Source organism: Falco punctatus (assembly GCF_963210335.1).
Source record: "Falco punctatus genome assembly, chromosome: 6".
NCBI classification, from domain to species: Eukaryota; Metazoa; Chordata; class Aves; order Falconiformes; family Falconidae; genus Falco; species Falco punctatus.
In genome coordinates this window covers 78563704-78582764 of record NC_137585.1, presented here as the reverse complement: position 1 = coordinate 78582764, position 19061 = coordinate 78563704, and the positions used below count along the sequence as shown (strand labels likewise).

General features: G+C 40.0%; 1 protein-coding gene across 2 annotated transcripts in view; it reads left to right on the top strand.

Moving 5' to 3' along the window:
• Positions 1–6190: 6190 nt before the first annotated feature.
• PPP1R3A (protein phosphatase 1 regulatory subunit 3A) overlaps positions 6191–19061 on the top strand; it is a 40490-nt gene continuing 27619 nt past the window's right edge. For both annotated transcript variants that reach the window (XM_080391000.1, XM_080390999.1), the window contains exon 1: positions 6191–10456. In XM_080391000.1, the coding sequence (XP_080247126.1) occupies positions 9663–10456 (794 nt within the window). In that variant the 5' untranslated portion in view covers positions 6191–9662. The remainder of the gene's footprint in view (positions 10457–19061) is intronic.

Genomic DNA, 19061 nt, shown 5'->3' with positions numbered 1-19061 from the left:
AATATAGTATAAAAGAAAATATATGGATGTACATATTTGAATATATAGTTATAAATACACATACACGTGTATTAACTTGACTCTAATAAAGAAGTGGTACACAGAAATATGATTAATGCAGGACAATTAAAACTAGTGGGCAGTTAGTGCTAATGGATTTACTCATACCGAGTAATCTATGCATGGCCATTGACTCGTAGAATTATATAACAGCATTCATTGTTATCATTTCAAAGCTAATACACTTAGGTAATAATCACTGGTAATCACTGGCTTACATAAGTAAGCTCTTTTGCCATTTTTAAACATATACAAACGTTCAAAACTGTGCAATACATATTAATACATTGTATCTTGACAAGAGTCCCAAGCTGCCTGTGAAGTTACTGCACTTCAAATACTTTCTAGTACTTACAGATGTGCCTGAATGTTTCACTTTGCTGCTGTTTTTGAGAAGCGGAGAAAAGGGAATTAGGGAAACCCTGTTGAATATTTAGGAAAATATTCTGCTGCGTAACTGAAGCAGCAGGAGATCCACAAAACCAGTCCGCAGAAATGCTGTGTGGTTTATTGGTCTGCAGTGGAGGGGAAAACTTCCCCATGATTAAATCACTGTTTACATTCCATTTTGGGTATTCATGCACAAACTGCAGTCTGTCAGCGTACAGCATTTTCCACAGAGGATCCAGAAAATAATGTGTTTGGTAAAGCCAGTTTGGTGCTGGGTGGGAAGGATAGTATCCCCATGGCATGAAGTAATTCACAGCAAGGCAATGCTCCAGCTCCTTTTGACGCCCTCGCTTTCGTGACCTTCTGTGTTGCCTGAAGTCTCCGTGAATGAAGTCACTTAAGTTTGACGGGTGAATACCCCAATAGTTTCCTTTGCCATCCTCACATCTTCCCACCTTGATGAAACAATCATTTAGTGAAAGGTTGTGCCTTACACTGTTCCTCCAGCCTCGACCTTTGTTCTTGTAGAAAGGAAAATTATCTTCAATATACTTGTAGATAGCAGCTAAATTCAGTTTATTTGTAGGGGAAGAAAGAATTGCCTTTGCAATTAAGGCTATGTAAGACAGAGGTGGTTTTTCCAGAAATCTTGCATCATCCACAGTCACAGAAAGACCCGTTTTGGCATGTCTGTGAGAGCTGGGAATTTTGGGTGGAATCCTGTGAACCAGTTGTCCTTCTTCTTCTCCTCCTACTGTACAGATGTCTAGACTTCTTTCACTGTTTTCAGAAAAGTCTTCATTCATCATAGCAGCACAAAGTCTAGCATCTGTTTTAAGCGTCCTGATATTTTACTGCAAGTAGTCGGTTGAATAATTGGTCTGCTGAATATAAACAGCAGGAGAAATGAAAGTTGGATTTCAAATGTGCTTCTCCCTACATACCCAGATTCCCATTTTATACTCGGTTAAGTCAACATCCTTAACAATGAAAACTGAACTGCCTATGTTTACAGAAGTCAAGGTGCAAGTCTTAACTGAATGAAAAAAAAATACAAAATAATTATACTATGTTAAGTATGAAGATAAACAGACCATGACGTTAGCCTCTCACTTCATTGTAATCTGAGAAAACACCCTTCAGTGTTCCCCATTGAAACATAATGATTAATGAGAAATTGATGGTGGCCAGATAGAGTTGTGAAAGGATTAGACCCTCCAGTGATACACAGAACAAATTGAAACCAACATGTTGGTTCCTGTGTTCTACACTTAGTCAAACATGTTGTATTTAGTACAATAAACATTTGTTTTACGTGCTAAAAGAAAGTACTGTGTGAAATGAAGCCTGCTATCAAAATTTGTAGCTGCGGGGTACCTATTCTTAGTGAAATTAAATTAAAGCACAACCCCTACACACAAATTGCTCCCCTTTTTTCTTATTAACTCTCTGATCCCAATTGTGCAACTAGTTTTCATGCTGAGTATGCATGTGACCGGCCCTCCTGACCCAGGAAACTACTTGAAGGAGCAAGTACCACGCAGAGCAAGCGAGTGCTGTGCTCTGGGACCCTCAGAGCATGAACATTTGCTTGAACTTTGACATTGTCCTCAGCCTCCTGAGGACTGACACAGTTAAAGACAAGATACTCATCTGATTAGTCAAGGAAGGTAATTAAATATGTTGAAGTATGTTCTAATGCAAAACAAACAAACAAAAAATAACGGTAGAAGCTTTGAAATAAGATGTATTGTCTTCTTTTGAGTCACCTTTGACGTATAGAATATGCATTCCCACATGAGAGCTGTGTTTTGAGGCATCAGCAACAGCCTCAAAGATTTAACCTTACCAAGCTGAAGCTGACATTGTTGCTCAGGCTTCTGAAAATAACCCTTCGTTGCTTCCTTCAAATGCTAATTCTGGCAAAGGGGATGGGGGGGGGGGGGGGGATGGGGGGATGGGGGGATGGACTAGGGCACCCATTAAACTGATCCTTTTCCCTCTGAGCTTGAAGTTCACATCCTGGTTGATCATCTTGACTGGAAACTTGCAAGCCTTTTCTCAGGTTTTCAAGTCCACCAGCCAATGTTTCAGTTGGTAGCCACAATGTTTTTAAATTTTTAAACTAAACTTAAAACCTAAAATTTTAAAATTAAATCAGGAAACAGGACTCGTAATGCAGCTCTATAGTTTACATGGGTTATCCAGCATTTCTGTGTCAGTACAGAATTGTCACCTACTTGCTCACAAGATATAATAGAGGAATTTTCCACTCACCGTTGTGTATGGGACATAGCTGGTCCTTTAACAGCCTTGGTTGTTCAAAAACCCTAGTGATGACATGATGAGCTACTAATTGTTTTTCCTGGGTCTGAAGTCTCAGCAATGAATTCTTTTAAAGGCGTTCATTTGACCTGCTTTATCCATACCAGAAATTCCCTGCCAGGCACATCCCAAAGCTGCCATCATCTTTCTGTTACTGGTGTTTTTTCATAACCTTCTGATAGCTAATTTATCCGGTTTGTTCTCTTCCTCCCTTATTTGCAGCTGAACAGTTGCCAGATCATAGCAGAAATTATTGAGATTAGCTCTGAAATGTGTGACCTGGCACTTTAGACTATTTATTAGAGATCTTCCCATTTTTGTTGCTGCAACTGTAAGCAGGTCATGGCTAAAGGGGTTCCTACAATAACAACATCAAAAGTTTGATTTCAATTCAAAATACTGGATTCACTATACAGTATTAGGTTATTTCTACTGAGATTTGTGTTTTTATGGAACACCGCAGTTGCAGACTGGAGAACAAATGCCACTCGCTGTGAAAAGGACTGTATGTTCCTTCCCCCATAGCTCTAACAAAGAAAGAGAATCAACCACATGTTCTGCTATTTTAGTAGTGACTTTGTAAATGGGGGGGATTTTAAAGAAGGACTAGGCACCGAGGCTAGACTTTGACTGCCTACAAATACCCAAATTAAATCAAGAATAAGCAAAACCATCTTATTACAGTTTTCAATTTTAAGGGCAGATTTTCAGAAACAGAGGAAACTGAGGTTTTTAAAGGGAGCCAGACTGAAGAGTTTGGAAATTTGAATGTATTAAATGCCCCAAAGTCAAAACATGAAACTTGAACTCAAAACATAAGCAAGAAGGAAAAATATGTAGGAAAGGGTCCATACTTGAAGAGATGAAAAATCTTTTCTGTAAGTAAAGGAAGTTTCTACAGGGTATGAAAGAAAAAAGGATGAGCAAAAAGAGCTACATCTGGAAGGGATGAAAGCCTCAATCTCCAAGATCAAGTTTTGTTTGGTTGGTTTTTTTCAGATATGTTATCAAGGAAAATATTAATTTCATACTTCTAGGTGTCTTTTGTTTTCCTCTAAGTCCTGTCTTTAAAGGTGAAAGGGTGAAAATCTCCCTCTTTCCCCAAATCAAGGTTCCTTCTGAAAAATATAAGGCAATTTCCCTGTTTTATCTTTATTCTTTGTGGGAGTCTTCTTGTCACTGCCTGAAATGTCTGCAAATCTTTCACATTAGAGGAAGAATCGCCTTCACGGGCTCAATGTCCAGTTTTATCTAAAAAGAAGAATCAGAGGCAGGGAAAGCATACTGTCTACTCTTACTATACAAACTTTTTCCAACACAGGGAATAAGATTCTTCTTCAAATATCCACACACAACTTATTAAAGCAGCATTTTTGTTACTGCATTCTCTACAGTGTTACCAAAACATTGGGTGGTTAGAAATCTGAGATATCCCACAAAACACCAAAACAAAGACAGGGCTAGCTTGATCAGCCAGACTAGCTAAATTGTTTATCATTTTGACCTGATAATAAATGAAGTGTTCTTGAAAAGGTGAATGGGGAAACCAGAGTATTTGGAAATCCGGTTGCGGTAATGGAATCTGTTCTGAATTTTCACTGTGCAAAGATTGTGTTTTCCTCTGTTAGTGTTTGGTGCTCTGTCATCAATTTAGGTTAAAGATAGTTTTGTCAGTGGCTTAGCTGTGATTGTGTGAATACAGGCTATCCCCTTACAAAAATGCTGATGTTTCTTTTCTTATATATTTGCAAAGACTGCAATTGGTTTACTTGGCATGGTGAAAAAAACCCAAATTTTAAAGAGTGAGCTGGTTTCTACTCTGGGTCACAGAGTAGACCAGTTGCAGTCATAAGATAAAGTTTTGTTAAAAAATTCTGAGTGCATACAATCTGTAACTAAGAGCACAAAACAACTGAGGGCAGCCTATTTCCTCACTCAGCCTTTATTACTGATATTTAACTTAAATCATGTGGAATTTAGAGAAAAAATCTTCCTTAAGTGAAATTGTGTGTGTTAATGCTCTCTTCCTTAGCTTTACATACTTCAAGAATGAATTGCTGTTTCAAAATACCTCTTGCAATATGTCAGTGATGTTTTTTTCTAAAGGATATAACCTTTAAAATCTTTCTTCTACCTCTTGTTCAGCACTTTTTACCATTCAACAGTCAGCTAGAGTAGTGTTCTCTGCAAGGAGAAAATGTTTTTATGCCTTATCCTAATAGATTTATTTAATAGCAGTGTAGTAAGTAATACATCTCATGCTCTCAGCTGAAGAAGTGCAGTTTCCTAGGGCACTAGGAAGCCAAGTGGAACCAGATTTTATACTACTTATCCTTAGTTCATGCTTAAGACATCATTGTTCTTCAGTTGGCAGAGAAAGGTATGTTCTCTCTTCTTCCTGTTCAGGCCAAGAAAGATCAGCTGCCCATTGCCAATAATAGAGATACCAAAAACATAGGCAGGTGCAAGCATTTTTTAATTAAAGCTCTATTTGGCTACTGCTTTTGTTGCTCCGCTGTGTGTTTAAGTCCCAGGCCTGCTAACTCTGTGACATTCTTCCCTGTAATGTTTCCTGTGCTGTTCAATAGAGAAGCTACACCACATAGAGCTGTCTTTATTTTCTACACATTCCTCCTCAATTCTACCTGTTGTTTCCACTGTTACTTAAACAGTGTTTAAGGACACCTGGAAACCATTCATCTTGATCCAACATTCTAATTTGATCTGTCCAAAAGCGGTAGGGAAGATGATGCTTTAGAAAAGAAGTGATTAGAGAAGTTCTCTCATTAAAATGTTCTAAAAATCGCCTGTTGCTGTTACAGTCTGAAAGGGAATAGTTACTCCGTTGCCTGATTGTCTTGATTTCGGCTGAGATAGAGTGAATTTTCTTTTTAGTAGCTGGTGCAGTGCCGTGTTTTGGATTTGGTGTGAGAATAAAGTTAACATACTGATGGTTTTAGTTGTTGTTAAGTAATGTTTATACTAAGTTAAGGACTTTTCAGTTTCTCAGGCCTTGCCAGTGAGAGGGTTGGAGGGGCACAGGGAAATTGGGAGGGGGCACAGCCAGGACAGCTGACCTGAACTGGCCAAAGGGATATTCCATACCATGGGATGTCACGCTGACTATGTAAAGCTGGGGAAAAAGAAGGAAGGGGGGAACATTTGGAGTGATGGTGTTTGTCTTCCTGAGTAGCTGTTATGTGTGACGGAGTCCTGCTGTCCTGGGGATGGCCGAACACCTGCCTGCCCGTGGGAAGCGGGGATGAATTCCTTGCTTGGCTTTGCTTACACATGTGGCTTTTGCTTTACATATTAAACTGTCTTTACTTCAGCCCACGAGTTTTCTCACTTTTCCCCTTCTGATTCTTTCTCCTGTCCCGCTGTGGGGGAGTGGGCGAACTGCTGCCTGGGGCTTAGCTGCCAGCTGGGGTTAAACCGAGGCACTGATTTCGGTATTTTGGGGCACCATTTTGCAAGATGCAGAGAACAAAAAGTATTCTTTTTCATTACAGTATTTTCACAGTGTTAACGCAATTCTTATATGTATAACTGTGCTTGCTTTGTGTAACTCTAAATGCACTTCTGATAAAATATTTGCATAGTCATTAAAAGTTTAACCCAGTACAAACTGTCCAGGCAAGACCTAAATCGAGTGGAGAACAGACATAAACCTCTACCCCTTTGCACTGAAGAAGATGAAGCTTGTGGATAGGAAATTGTTTTCCACAGTGGTGTGGCCATTCTCTGTTCTCAGCTGTGCTTGTTGGTCTTCACCCTTTTAACCGCTGTTATCTCTTTCTTGTACAAAGGCAGAATATTTTCCTTCTTTTATATTTTTATTTTATATATAAATATATGTTTATTTCTTTTTTTTCTAGCTAAGTTTATATATATATATTTTTATATGTTTATTTCTTATACAACAGTTTTCTGTTTCCTGTTTTAATTGACCTTATTAAGTACATACTGCTTCTCTCGCTAGATAATGGCACGAAACTGAAGACTTTGTCACTCAATGGTGGCACTTAGGCTAAACTACTAAACAACACTTGGTTTCCCAGCTCCCACATTTCTTTATGCCCAGGAGAGAAGTAAAGGATTTGAAATCAATGAATGGCAAGACAGTTACAGGGACGCAGAATAATCTGAATTAATTAATGTTGCTGATATTGCTTGATTTAAATAAAACCATGTTTGAACGCATCTTTGTTTTCAGAACATCCTGCAGCCCATCCTTCCTTCATAAGCAGCCCTTGTTGTGGCATGCACTGATTTGTTGGATGGCTTGGGCAGAATGTCTAAACTAGCACTGCTGAAGCCAATGGGAAGAATGTCCTTGACTGAACTGCTGCTGGACTGGGCCACGACAAATTGCTGATTGGTTTCAGCAAGCATTAAGAAAACAAAAATTACGATAAAAAATAATCTACAGATCAAAACTGTCTTTAACCAGACTTTCACAGAATGGCCAAGGTTGGAAGGGATCTCTGAGATCATCTAGTTCGACTCCCTGCTAAAGCAGGGCCACCTAGAGCAGGTTGCACAGAGTTGCATCCAGGCAGGTTTTGAATCTCTCCAGAGAAGGAGACTCCACAACCTCTCCGGGCAGCCTGTAACCCATTTTCATACAGTCTAGCAGCAATACTAGTTTCCATGGTTTTTCTTTTCTGCTTTTCTCCTTCCGTTTTCAACTAGAAATGAACCCATTCTCAAAGCTCGCTTTGTTCTGAGATACACCCTTCCTTCCCCCGAGCGCAGCTGGTGGGCAGTCCTCCTCCTGCCTGCACTTCTTACTTCTGCGACACACTGGAGTCTACCAGGGAAGTTACCTTCCCATTTGCATGTGCCTATGCAGCTTTTTGTAAAGAAACACACAGAATGAAAAAGGGGAAATGGCTTTTCATAGAAACAGGCAGAACCGTTAAGGTAACAGTGTCATATAAATAAGTTCTCCTTGTTTGCATAATTATTACAGTAGTAATTTCTTAGGTTACGTTGACAGAAGAAATTGAGCTACTGGTAGAGCAAGAAGCCACATTTCCCAAGCTGTCCGTAATTCACACAGTACAAAGCCAAAACACGCACGTGGCAAATCAGCTCTGCAGGTCTGTGCAGGGCATTAAGCGGGACCAGGCAGAGGTGGTGCTTGTGGGATCCCACCGAGAAAAACTCTGGACTCTTCTGTGGGGGAGCTCTCGAGACCTCACCTCTTTCTCAGACACTCACGAATACAAGGCTGGATAGCACTACCATCTATCTTTAAACAGCAAATCTTGAATGCTTTTACTGTTGGCCCTTGTTGAAAAATACAGCATTGTACAGTACTTGTTCAAAATCAGTGGTATCACTGAAGTTTATGGGCTGTGGTAGGGGGTGTGTAGCTTATGGTAGAAAACGATTCTATAAATCTCTCCTTATATGCTGTTGTGTCAAAGTGTGATGGTACTAGGGAAGTAGGAACGTTCCTACAATAGCAGGTGGGACAGCTATTGAGAGGTTAAGCTGGAGAAGCATTGGTCAGACCTGGAGATGCTCTCATGGTGTGGGAGGTTGCCTCATCAGAAACGAGGATTCATGGTAAGATGTGGTTTACCTTGTTGTCTGGTAACAGGCATACCAGGTCAGCTTTAAATTTACCAGTGATACTGTAACAGCAGGGAGAAGGATTCAAGTGGCCTGCAAGACCTGAGCCACTCGAGAATGCGAATGAAGAATTAGGTTTCTAGCATGCACTGAAATCTGTGATGATAACACTAATGCTGTTAGTCTCTGACATGGCTAATTCTAGGAAAGTCTTGTTACATTTCTTAGCTCGTGCTGCACCATTAGATTATAGTGTAGGCTTACCCTTTGAGGTAGACACAGGGGAAAAAGGAGAGGTTAAATAATACGAAGGAAAAAGGTGACATTTTGAGTTCATGATCTTTGTTCCATAAAGACTGCATCTTTCCATGTGTGGAATGCCATAAAAATCAAATGCCAACTGGTTAAGTTGATTGATAAGCCACAGTTTCATTTCATATCGTAGGAAGATGTCCTGCACAAAGGTTGAAAACACTTCAAGCAGTGCAGTGTGTTTCTTCCTCCTGTTTATAGCTGTGTGGCACAGGGTTTGTGTTTCAGGGTTGGCTGCACAAGTTAATTCTCTGCGTTGCTTTTCTCTCCGTTTGGCTGGATGATGCTAAATGCAGTCTAGCACTAGATGATTTCATAATCTAATTAGTGGTGAATTCAGTCATATTTACAATGGTGCATCACAAGTTCATCTCCAGTGTACTCACTTCAGTGTTTTATAGCATTCTTGGTTCATTTAAGTTGTGATGGCTAATCCTTAGCTAGAAAAAAACTGGCGTAGTCCTAGGATCTGGCCCACCAAGTTAGCACGGTATAAAGCCAGGGCAGAATATGACATTGTGCTTTTGTATCTGAAAGCATTGTGAAAAAATGGCCTTGAAATTATATGCAGGAGCAGTTTACAATATAGAAACATTTTACCTGGTGAAGTATACATCCTGATCAGAGAAGAGCTCTTTGTTTGTGCAACATACTGAATTTGTTGTGTAACGGAAGCTGATCATCCGAAATAGCTCCATTTGTGCAGTTTAACAATGCAAAGAAGTTGGTTTTTAAATATTTTCTTCTTAGTGCCTAGAGTCATGTAAAAATAGGGAATGCAATATTTGAAATGTAACATTGAAATTGTAACACCCAATACTGTCAGATGGAGAACAGGCCAACATACCTCACACGCCATAGCATCTATTAATAGGCCTGACTCCCTTCTGCAATGTCAACTGTAACATTAATCCTTGTTTTAAACCACAGTGTCTCAAATATCAGCTGTTACTAGTTGTACAGTTCTCTTTCATTTTGTATCAGAGAGCCCAATGGAGTCTTTCGAAGGACCTGGTCAGGTTAGCAGGGCTAACTTATTAGAAGTCCCCGCAGTAAACGATTTCTCTTCAGAGGATGAGGATGTTAAACCTGACGTTAAACAGCGTTTCTCCCCATTACCCCGAAGGCGGAATTCTGCTTCTTCAGAGGAAGAGGAGGCAGATACCCCCACCACCATCGCAAGAAAAGTTTCATTTGCTGATGCATTTGGGTTTGATCTTGTGTCTGTTAAAGAGTTTGATACCTGGGATGTTCCAAATACAGGACAAAATGATGACGTAGAAGATGAAGTTTTCCCTCAGGAGGAATTTTTTTTCTCTCAACTCTTTACGTTGCCTGCTTCGCAAGAAGAGCTTTTGCGAAAAGTGCGAGAGCAGAAAGTATTGTTAGAGTCAATCGTCTTCCTGCCTGGGATTACCTGTATGAACGGCATCATACGAGTCCTCAATGTATCCTTTGAAAAACTGGTGTATGTTCGAATGACACTGAATAACTGGCTCAGTTATTACGATATCCTTGCAGACTTCATGCCTAATTCTTGTGGTAGTGAGACAGATCAGTTCTGCTTTAAGATTTCTTTGGTGCCTCCGTACCAGAAAGATGGAGCTAAGGTGGAATTCTGTATACGCTATGAGACATCGGTTGGTACCTTCTGGGCAAACAATGACGACAAGAATTACACACTGATTTGTCACAAGAAAGAAACTGTGTCCAAGGTGGATAATAAACCACACAAAGAGGTTACGGATAGACATCTTAAAGGCTGCTTAAAGACAACACAAAGCAGGTGAGGCTACATCTTAACTTCTGGTAATTTGCAATATAGCTAGCTAATTCTAAGTGTGCTAGCTGGAGCTAAGACTGCCCACGCTGTTTTCTCTTACTGTGTTTTTTAACTGATAAGTTAGACCAAGACTTGTTTTCAGTACAGCCTTCGTATATATCAGTCAGTAGCTTTCTGCAGACAGATTGGTTGGGATCATAGTTTTAATATATAGCATGCATGCCACTCATTTGAGTAGTGTGAGGGTCTATAGATTATGGTCTGTGTACTGATTTTGATCCCTGTAGGATATAAATTGAGCTGATACCAGTGAGAGCTTTGCTCCAGATTGAGGTAGCTGTACAATTAAAACACTTTACATCCACTTCCTTGGTAAGTCAACAAAAATTTAAAAGCAAAACAAATCCTGGGTTTTCATGTGATTTATTTCATGCTTCATTCTCTACATGCAATTATTAAAACAGAAATGGCACTGGTGGTTCAGCAAGCTGGTAACTCAGGGAAGGATCCTACTGCAATTAGAATAGCTGGGAAAAACTTTTCTGCAAGTGGTTGGGCTGTTCTGCAAGTTGTATGTTAGGTTAATAATGCCTTTTTCCTGCCACTGGCTGATGTTTCTGTTTCACAAATAGTGAAATAAATAATGATCTATAAGGCAGAATTGGTAATATATTAAAGAAAAAAATGTAGAATTTATCTCATATATATTATTCTAAGTAAATATAGGCAAGTACTATGTTAATTACAGAGCAAAGTGTCAGTAGTTAAGTTATAACTTAATGCCGCATGAAGAGACACTCAGGACTAGTAACTTTTGGCTCCCTACTCTGTTTTTAACTTCTTTCTGTAAGCAAAACAACGTTGCCTGTCAACATCTATTTCTCAATTTTTTGCTTACCAAACTTGCTATAGATCAGTTGGAGTTCTGCAGAACCGAACCTATACTTTACCTGCAGCATCCTTTGCAATGCTTAGGTCCCAGAACTGAATTCATGTGGAGTTTTCAGTTCCTATACTCCTTCCAAGTAAAGCAGGGCGGTTTGATTTCCCTGCTGCTCTTCCACTGGTGGGAAAAGAGGAGCAAAACCGCAGCAGTGGTGGGAGCTTAAAGAGAAGGGAGACAGCCAAGGCTTCCCCTGTGCAGAACCTCCCTTCCCAAAAGCCAGACTCGCTGTGCAGAGAGCCTCAGCCAGCCCCAGCTGCACGTCAGCCCTGTGAGGAGCGGTGAGCCATACAGCTTAGTGCCTCCGTCCACACCATGGTGTGGGACCATCACTGGGGCTACTCTGAGGCCAACCCAGGTTCATAGCCAGTCCACAAAGCTCTCCTGATAAGTGTCCCTTGGTCCAGTTCTGGGGTCACCACACTCATGCTTCCATGGAGGGAACGTTGAAGTACGTCAGAGCAGAGGGGGTGATGCCTTTACCTGCTGTGTGGTCAGATCTTGACATTTGTGCCTGGTTCTCTGCGTTGTTTCTGTCCTTCAAGAAGCATCACATGACCCAGTCTTGGTAAATAAGATAGCTTGAGATCATCTGCAGATGGGCTGTGATATCAAATACCACAAGCATATGCAGGCAGTTTGACTTCAGCGTGAGTTCAGGTAGCCCATACGGAGCAGATGATGGACACGGAGAGCTAAGTCTTAATTTAGTGAGCCCTGGGCTTCCAGATGCTTTTAGGACTGACCTGCAAATTTGGATACAATTAGGCATCTAAGGTCAAATGACTCCTAACAGTTTAATTCCCTGAAGTCTTCTGTGACATGCCTAGTCCTAAAATAAGTTGTAGAAGCATTTCTTTTGGGGGATCCTCTTGTACGTGTATATGCTAAATGTATCATATGTAAATCAGAGAGATATTTTAAAAAATGGGAAAGGAGATAACATGTCTAGTCCTTAATATGAAATCACCTTGTCTCTAATCAGAGTGTAAAGTTGTAACCCTCCATACTAGGCTGCAGAGGACTGTCTGTATGTATGTATACATACATATGTATATATACATATATGTGCATATTTTTTCATGCATACAAATACACATGCATATTTGCGATATTAAAATGAAAGTGGTCAGATTCTTGTTGACATTAAGATCTTCTACACACTTTTGGCAAACAGTTGCCTAATGTACACTTTCAAGACCCTCTTTAGTGGCAGAAGGATGTAAAGAGACTTTACAGTAAACATAAAAATGAGCTGAAAGAATTTTTGGAGTATGGTTTCAGTGGTCACCAAGGTTTCTGAAAGACAGTTCTGGCAGATTGTAATCCAGGACCAATTTTATGCTACAGGGACTTCGTTGACTTCAGAGGAGTTACAGATTTCACCACTGTAAATGAGGTCAGCATCAGGGCCTTTCCTTTCAAAAGAACTAAGATGCCAACCTCCATTGCTCACTTGTTTTTCAAAGAGTCTTTGTACATGTTGCCCCTTTGAGTGAGGAGGAACACCCTGCAGACATCTGCAAAAGTACCTCATTATTTTCCTTCAGACCCTCATTAAGACTCCTTTGCTTTGATGTCTAGAAAAAAGCGCAAGAAAAACAAACCCCCCAAAATTGGCAAAGTGAGGCTGCTGATGTGCTGTGACTCCTTCACTTCATGTCGAACAGTGCTGCCTGTTTCCCAGCTCTCCTCCACCAGCCCATCTCTCTCTCACCTCTTGTTTTATGTTCAAATGATAAACTCTGCAGCATTTATATATGCTTTTCTGCATGTTTATTGAACACTTAGCAAAGTGGGGGTCCTGGACCATAACTAGCTTGTTTAGGAGCTGTGGCAATGCAAACACATGTACACAGAAGTAATAACAGTTTTACTTATGGTTCAAAAAATAAATGTGCAGGTAAGGAATACTGCTGTCCATGCCCATGAGCTGCATATCTTAAATTGAAGATTTCTTTATAGCGATCTGAATACAAGGATATTTTAACAGGACACTTTTTTAGGCCTCTATTTCAAATTTAGAAACCTGGAATAACTTTCTTTTTTAAATCTTCACTCTGGGATATTTATACTTTTTCTTAAAATGTGCATTTTACCTATTCAGTTAAAAAATATGACTGTTGTAGAATTCTGGTTTTTAAGCAGAGAGCATTTAAGCAAGGGCATACTTGCGTGGCTCATTAAATGTCATTAGCGAGGATTAGTTGCGTTAGTTAAGTGAAAGGAGTAATATGCACTTTCAGAGGAAGTTACTGAGGAAACACAGTATGACTGTATCATGTTACCCTTAAGAATATGAGCCAGGACAAAGTTGTGTGAATGAGAGCAATGGGGTGGGTTCTGATACCACTATTAAGAGATAAAATGAAAATGGACTTAACTCTCAGGAGTTGAACCCCCAAAAAATGATAGTGAAAAGCAAAACTGCATGGAATAATTAACGCTGAAAACTGTCTAATTTGGATATTCAGAGTCACATGACTTAAAATCCTGCCTATTCATTGCATGTTTCGTTTGCTTTTGCTTCTATGTCTAGGCATGAACAAATAGTCTTCTCTTAAAGTTTCATAAGGTATTTGCTTCTAACTGTATTTTTCCAAGCTAAGATTCTTTCTAACATAAATTTTTAACAATTTTTGTGCTTTTCAAAAATCTTGAAAGGAGTCATAGGCACAAAATATAGTTTGAAAAAATAACATTTGAATGAATTAATTTATGTTTTAGTCAGTCTGAAAGCATGCATTTAACTAACACATACTCATAAATATACTTTGGGGAAAAAAAAATGCTTCTAAAATTCTAAGGCTGTCACTGGAAAAGAGAGAGCTTCTGTCAGTAACCAGCTGATTTCTATCATATATATATATACATATATCTAAACATTCAGAAAAATGCGAAGTATCAGCTCCACTCTTTTCTCTTTTTGTTTGATTCTCGTGCTTGTTGGGACATGGTTAATGATTCTGAACACAAATTTCTCCTGGTCCTCAGGTTTGGACCACATGATTTTGTTGTGGACCCCAGGCTCCTGCATCCATCTGATCAGACAGGGACTGATTGTGTGTTGCATGAGGCAAACTCCTGTAGATCGTGCTGCACGGCACAGTGATAACGACCTGCAAACCATTTTCCCCATCACTGGTGAGGCTGCGCCCCATTTCTGTGCTTGGTCCTGGTTTGCCATCTACCAAGAGAGCAGCGGGAGCAAAAGCACAAGAAAAATGGCTGATAAGCATGAAATTTGTTTTACAAAAGAGGAAAATGTGTATTTGGACTCCTGTCCTCTGACAAAGAAGGATGAGGCTAGTGGTTTTATCCTAACTCTGAGAGTTATCCCCCTCTTAGCTCTCTGAGCCCACAAGTGTATGGCTCTGAACTGATGTTGGCCCTGTGCTTTTCTTCGTAATTGCCAGACTGTACCTTTCTTTGAATGACAGTGCATCAGTTTACTTCCCCCTGTGATGCCACTTTAAAACAGATCGCAAAATAGGGCAATGTCTCACGTGAGAAGCTCTATGTACAACGTGCGATGAGAAGGAAGATATTAAAAACTCTGGGTCTGTGGGCCACCAGTGCCAACTTCAGCATCATAAGTCCTGAATGGTCTTAAAGAAATTGCCAGTGAGAAAACGTCCTCTGTGCATGAGTACTCTCCTGTCTTCAGCTGCTGTCTCATCCCCTTTCTGATGGAAGGCAAAGGAAGTACACTGCTGAAGATCCATCCTGGTGGGACTGCACGGTGCTTAGTCCATCTTCCCCAGACAGATGGCAAACCAGTGCCTAGGCTGCCCCAGAAACGCAGTCCTGCATCAGCATCTCTTGGCCTTTCCCACAAACTTGATAGGATTAAAAAAGGCAAAGACTTTTGAGGAAGATGCTTGGAAATAGCTTTACATGTACTTTGTTATGAGGAACAACTGTATTATTCCCAGCTGGTCCATTTAAAATACAGCATTTAAATGACGTGCCTTTTTAATCCTTGTTCTTTTGCTTATTGCGCATCATAATCAGAAAGGGAAAAGGAGAGCAGAAAAGGTGTTAAAACACACGTCGCCTTTGTGTACTGCTGTTTAATCTCAAGGTTGTTTCTGACATCTGAAGTCACAAGTTACACCTTGATCAGCACACAGATATGGGATTTGACTAAAGTTTATTACTATTATTAGGGAGTGACTGCAGTCACTGTTTTTACCAGGAGAGCAGCTGCTAGAGAAGCTATCCATTCACAGAGAGCCAGCTAAAAGCAGCATCGCTCTGCTGTTCAATCTGACCTAGTATTCCCAGCCCTTCTCTTGCTTCCTGGCCATTGCCAGGCCAGTCTTTGCTGGTTGTAGGAGCTGGTAGCACTGGCACCAAAACAAGACTTCTCCACGTACTTAAAGACTGTGATTATCAGGGACACAGGATAATTATTTCAGGTGATCTAAAACATATTATTCAGACAAGTCGGGTAAAAGCAAGCTGTGGAACCGAGACTGAGTATTAGAAATGCTTCTCAGTAGTGACTCTAGAGTTATCTTTTAAGGAAATTGATGCAGCCTTACCCTCCAAAGACATTTAAAATAAGCTAAGATAAACTACTTGAAAAATATTCTACAGGGAACAATCCTACATGGCTAGGAACTACGCTCAATGGTCTTTTTTCTATCCGTCTAATCATAATATTTCAAAATCCAGGCATACTTACTATTTGAACTAGGAAATATATTAAAGACCCTAAAGACAGATATCTAAGTTAATGGCATAAGGCTTTGAGTTCTGTCACAGAAATGGCAAAGAAACCGGGGAAGTTATGGATGAGAATGGCATGCACAGGGCACCTAGACATGAGCTAACCATACTCGTGGTCTCCTAATCGGAGAGCACCTGAAGACTGAAAAACTGACTCATTTTTGCTTTTGGTGATTGTGACCTGTGCTACCCATGTGCCATCCATTTATTGCACTGGAAATATTAAAAGAAGCTTCTGAACTTTTAAGTAACAACATATGAAAAGAGCATGTTCCTTTACTGGCAATCCTAGCGTAGTGTTTACTCTGGATCTTATTAGTATCAGTGGTTTCTCATTCTCGTCCATGATCTACCCTAGAAACTGCTCTCACCAATGTCACAGAACAGAAATTTATACTTTAATGTATGGGAAATATTGATTGCTATAAAGCTTTTTCACTTGTTTGCATAAAACTGTATAAAAGTGATGCTTTCTAATGTGAGTATCATTTCTCAACCATACAATAAGTACTTGTAATTATACATGCATTGCTTGGCTTTACACTGGTAAGATTTTTTTTGCAGTTGCTACAATTTCATCAGCTTATTTAAATATGACAATACTGTAACACTATTACAACTGATTCTTAGAGCTCTTTAATGCAGCAACTGGCTTCATCCTGAAACAGGCACAATAAATAATTTAATGAACATCAGGAGTCTCACTGAACTTTGTAGAACTCTGTGTGTGTAAAATTATCCTTGAATGTTAATATTTACAGGACTGGAGCTTATTTCTATGCTCTTTCAGATCACTGATTAAGAACCTTTGGACAAATAGAAATATATTGCTAAATGAACTCCTGTATTCCATTGTTCAATGACTCTTTTGTCTTGCAAATTGAACTAGTCTGGTAATGACTGTTTCAATACTCTGTCTCCTGTCCACTGTTCAGGTACTGCCGTTCATAAAAGTTCAGTTGGAGAAAAATTGTTCCATTGCATTCACCTTGACTTGGCTAAATGTTAGTCTTGAAAAGATGTTTGAAGTCAGTGAAACATTAACTGAGAGCCATATTTATTCAATGCATTCACTACCAGTGTCATTTGAGCTGTTTATTCTGATTATGAACTTTAAGCCATGATCCAGCCACAGCACTGCAGCTATGAAATTGAAGCAATTGATTCAGCTTCAGTGGAAGTCCAGAGAACCAATCATACATCATATTTTTAAGACAAAATGTGGATTATCTTCTCAGTTGGGAAAGGAAGAAAAAAACGGTCCAAACAAATACTTTGTAAGTTAAAAGGAAGAAAAAACCGGTCCAAACAAATACTTTGTAAGTTAAATCCAGTCCCTGTCATAGGGCAAAGGAAGAGATAAGACCTTTTAAACACCATGGGAGCATGTTAGAAGTGGCTATTTGATCCCTAGCCCTTCAGTGACAAGAAAATATTAGTTGATATGCCAAAGCATAATGGGGGGCTTGGCTTTCTTAGTGTCTCTCCACTCTCCTCCTGATCTGTGGAACCAGCTGATACTCTGACACTAAACCCAAAGATTTATTACTCCTGGTTACTAATAGCACTGAAGAGCACTGAGCTACACAGTTGAATGTGAACTAGGTAAAGCTGGCAGGTTTTTCTTACCTTGAACTGAGGTGCACCAAGTGGATTTTCATTTACATGTTGCTTTGCTGCATAATTATTGTCCCTGTAATGGTGTTAATGGCTGCTGGACGGTAAGCATAAGGTGTTCAATCACTTCATGTTGTGGAGGAGGGTTGGGGAGTTTTTCAGTCTTTCCTTCTCCCCAGCTAGCCTATTAAATCCGTAGAAGCACCTTCTAGGTTATATTCTGGGTCTTCTTGATAGAAATATTGCTACCTATCACACAGCTGCCTTCTTGCTGTGTGGTAGTAAGACATGTAGAAAACAAAAGATTATAAAAGTCCTTTTCTTGATAGCACCTGGGAATTTTATCATCTTGAGATACTTACTGAATTCACAATTTTTTCCAAGATTTGGATCATAGTTGTCCTCTATCAAGAACGAATGGCTAAGGCTTTTTGTGGTCACCCATTCCGTTCTCCTCTCCAGGGGTAGTATCTGTGTCTTAGTCTCACCTGACTGCCATCTATCTATCTACAGTCTCTGTAAGGCATCTGTCACCTTCTTGCATACGTGCCTCAGCATACTGCAGTCAGCCTCTAGGAAATTACTTGCTTCTGACATGCCAGTAGGGCACTGCTTCATCTCTGTTTTTATCATGTGAGTTCCAGGGAAAGACCAGATGGCACATAGGCTAAGGTCTTTTTCCTATCAGATGTAGCCAAAATAGACACAACCTGAGAGAGATGCAAGACCTGTGGGTGGTACTTGCTTTTCTCCTCTTCCATCTTTCAAAACAGTGGGAGAAAGAAGCAAGAGAACAGAGGGGCCCTACCCCCAACTCTTTTCTACAACACCATTTTGATATTTGATCATGTCCCTTCCAGACAACATAGCAAGCTGACAAACGTATACTCTGACCTCAGGCCAAGCCTCAGGAAACAACTCCTGACTCACCTTTTCCTGTTTTTCAACAGCTTGGCCCTGGAGAAAAGCACCCCAACAGTAAGGTCCTGCATTACTAATTCACAGTGGAGTTCTCAATAGATCAAACCCCGTCCAGGGGAATCTTTCCTAAATAAATCCTCTGTTTCTGAAGTAGGTAGCTCGTTCTGCTGAAGGACTCAACACAGTTTTCTGACCAATCTGCATATAAAAACAGCTGTGTAACAAGACTTCTGAACTGTCTTCTTTTCAACATTGTTATGTGGATATCATAATAAGGTACAACACTCATGACAGAGCTATAAAAGGACCTGAAAAAAGTTGCAGTCTTCCTGTTCATAATCGCTGTAGCTTCCTATGAGGTACAACTGATGCATTATGCACAGGTTTTTCTGC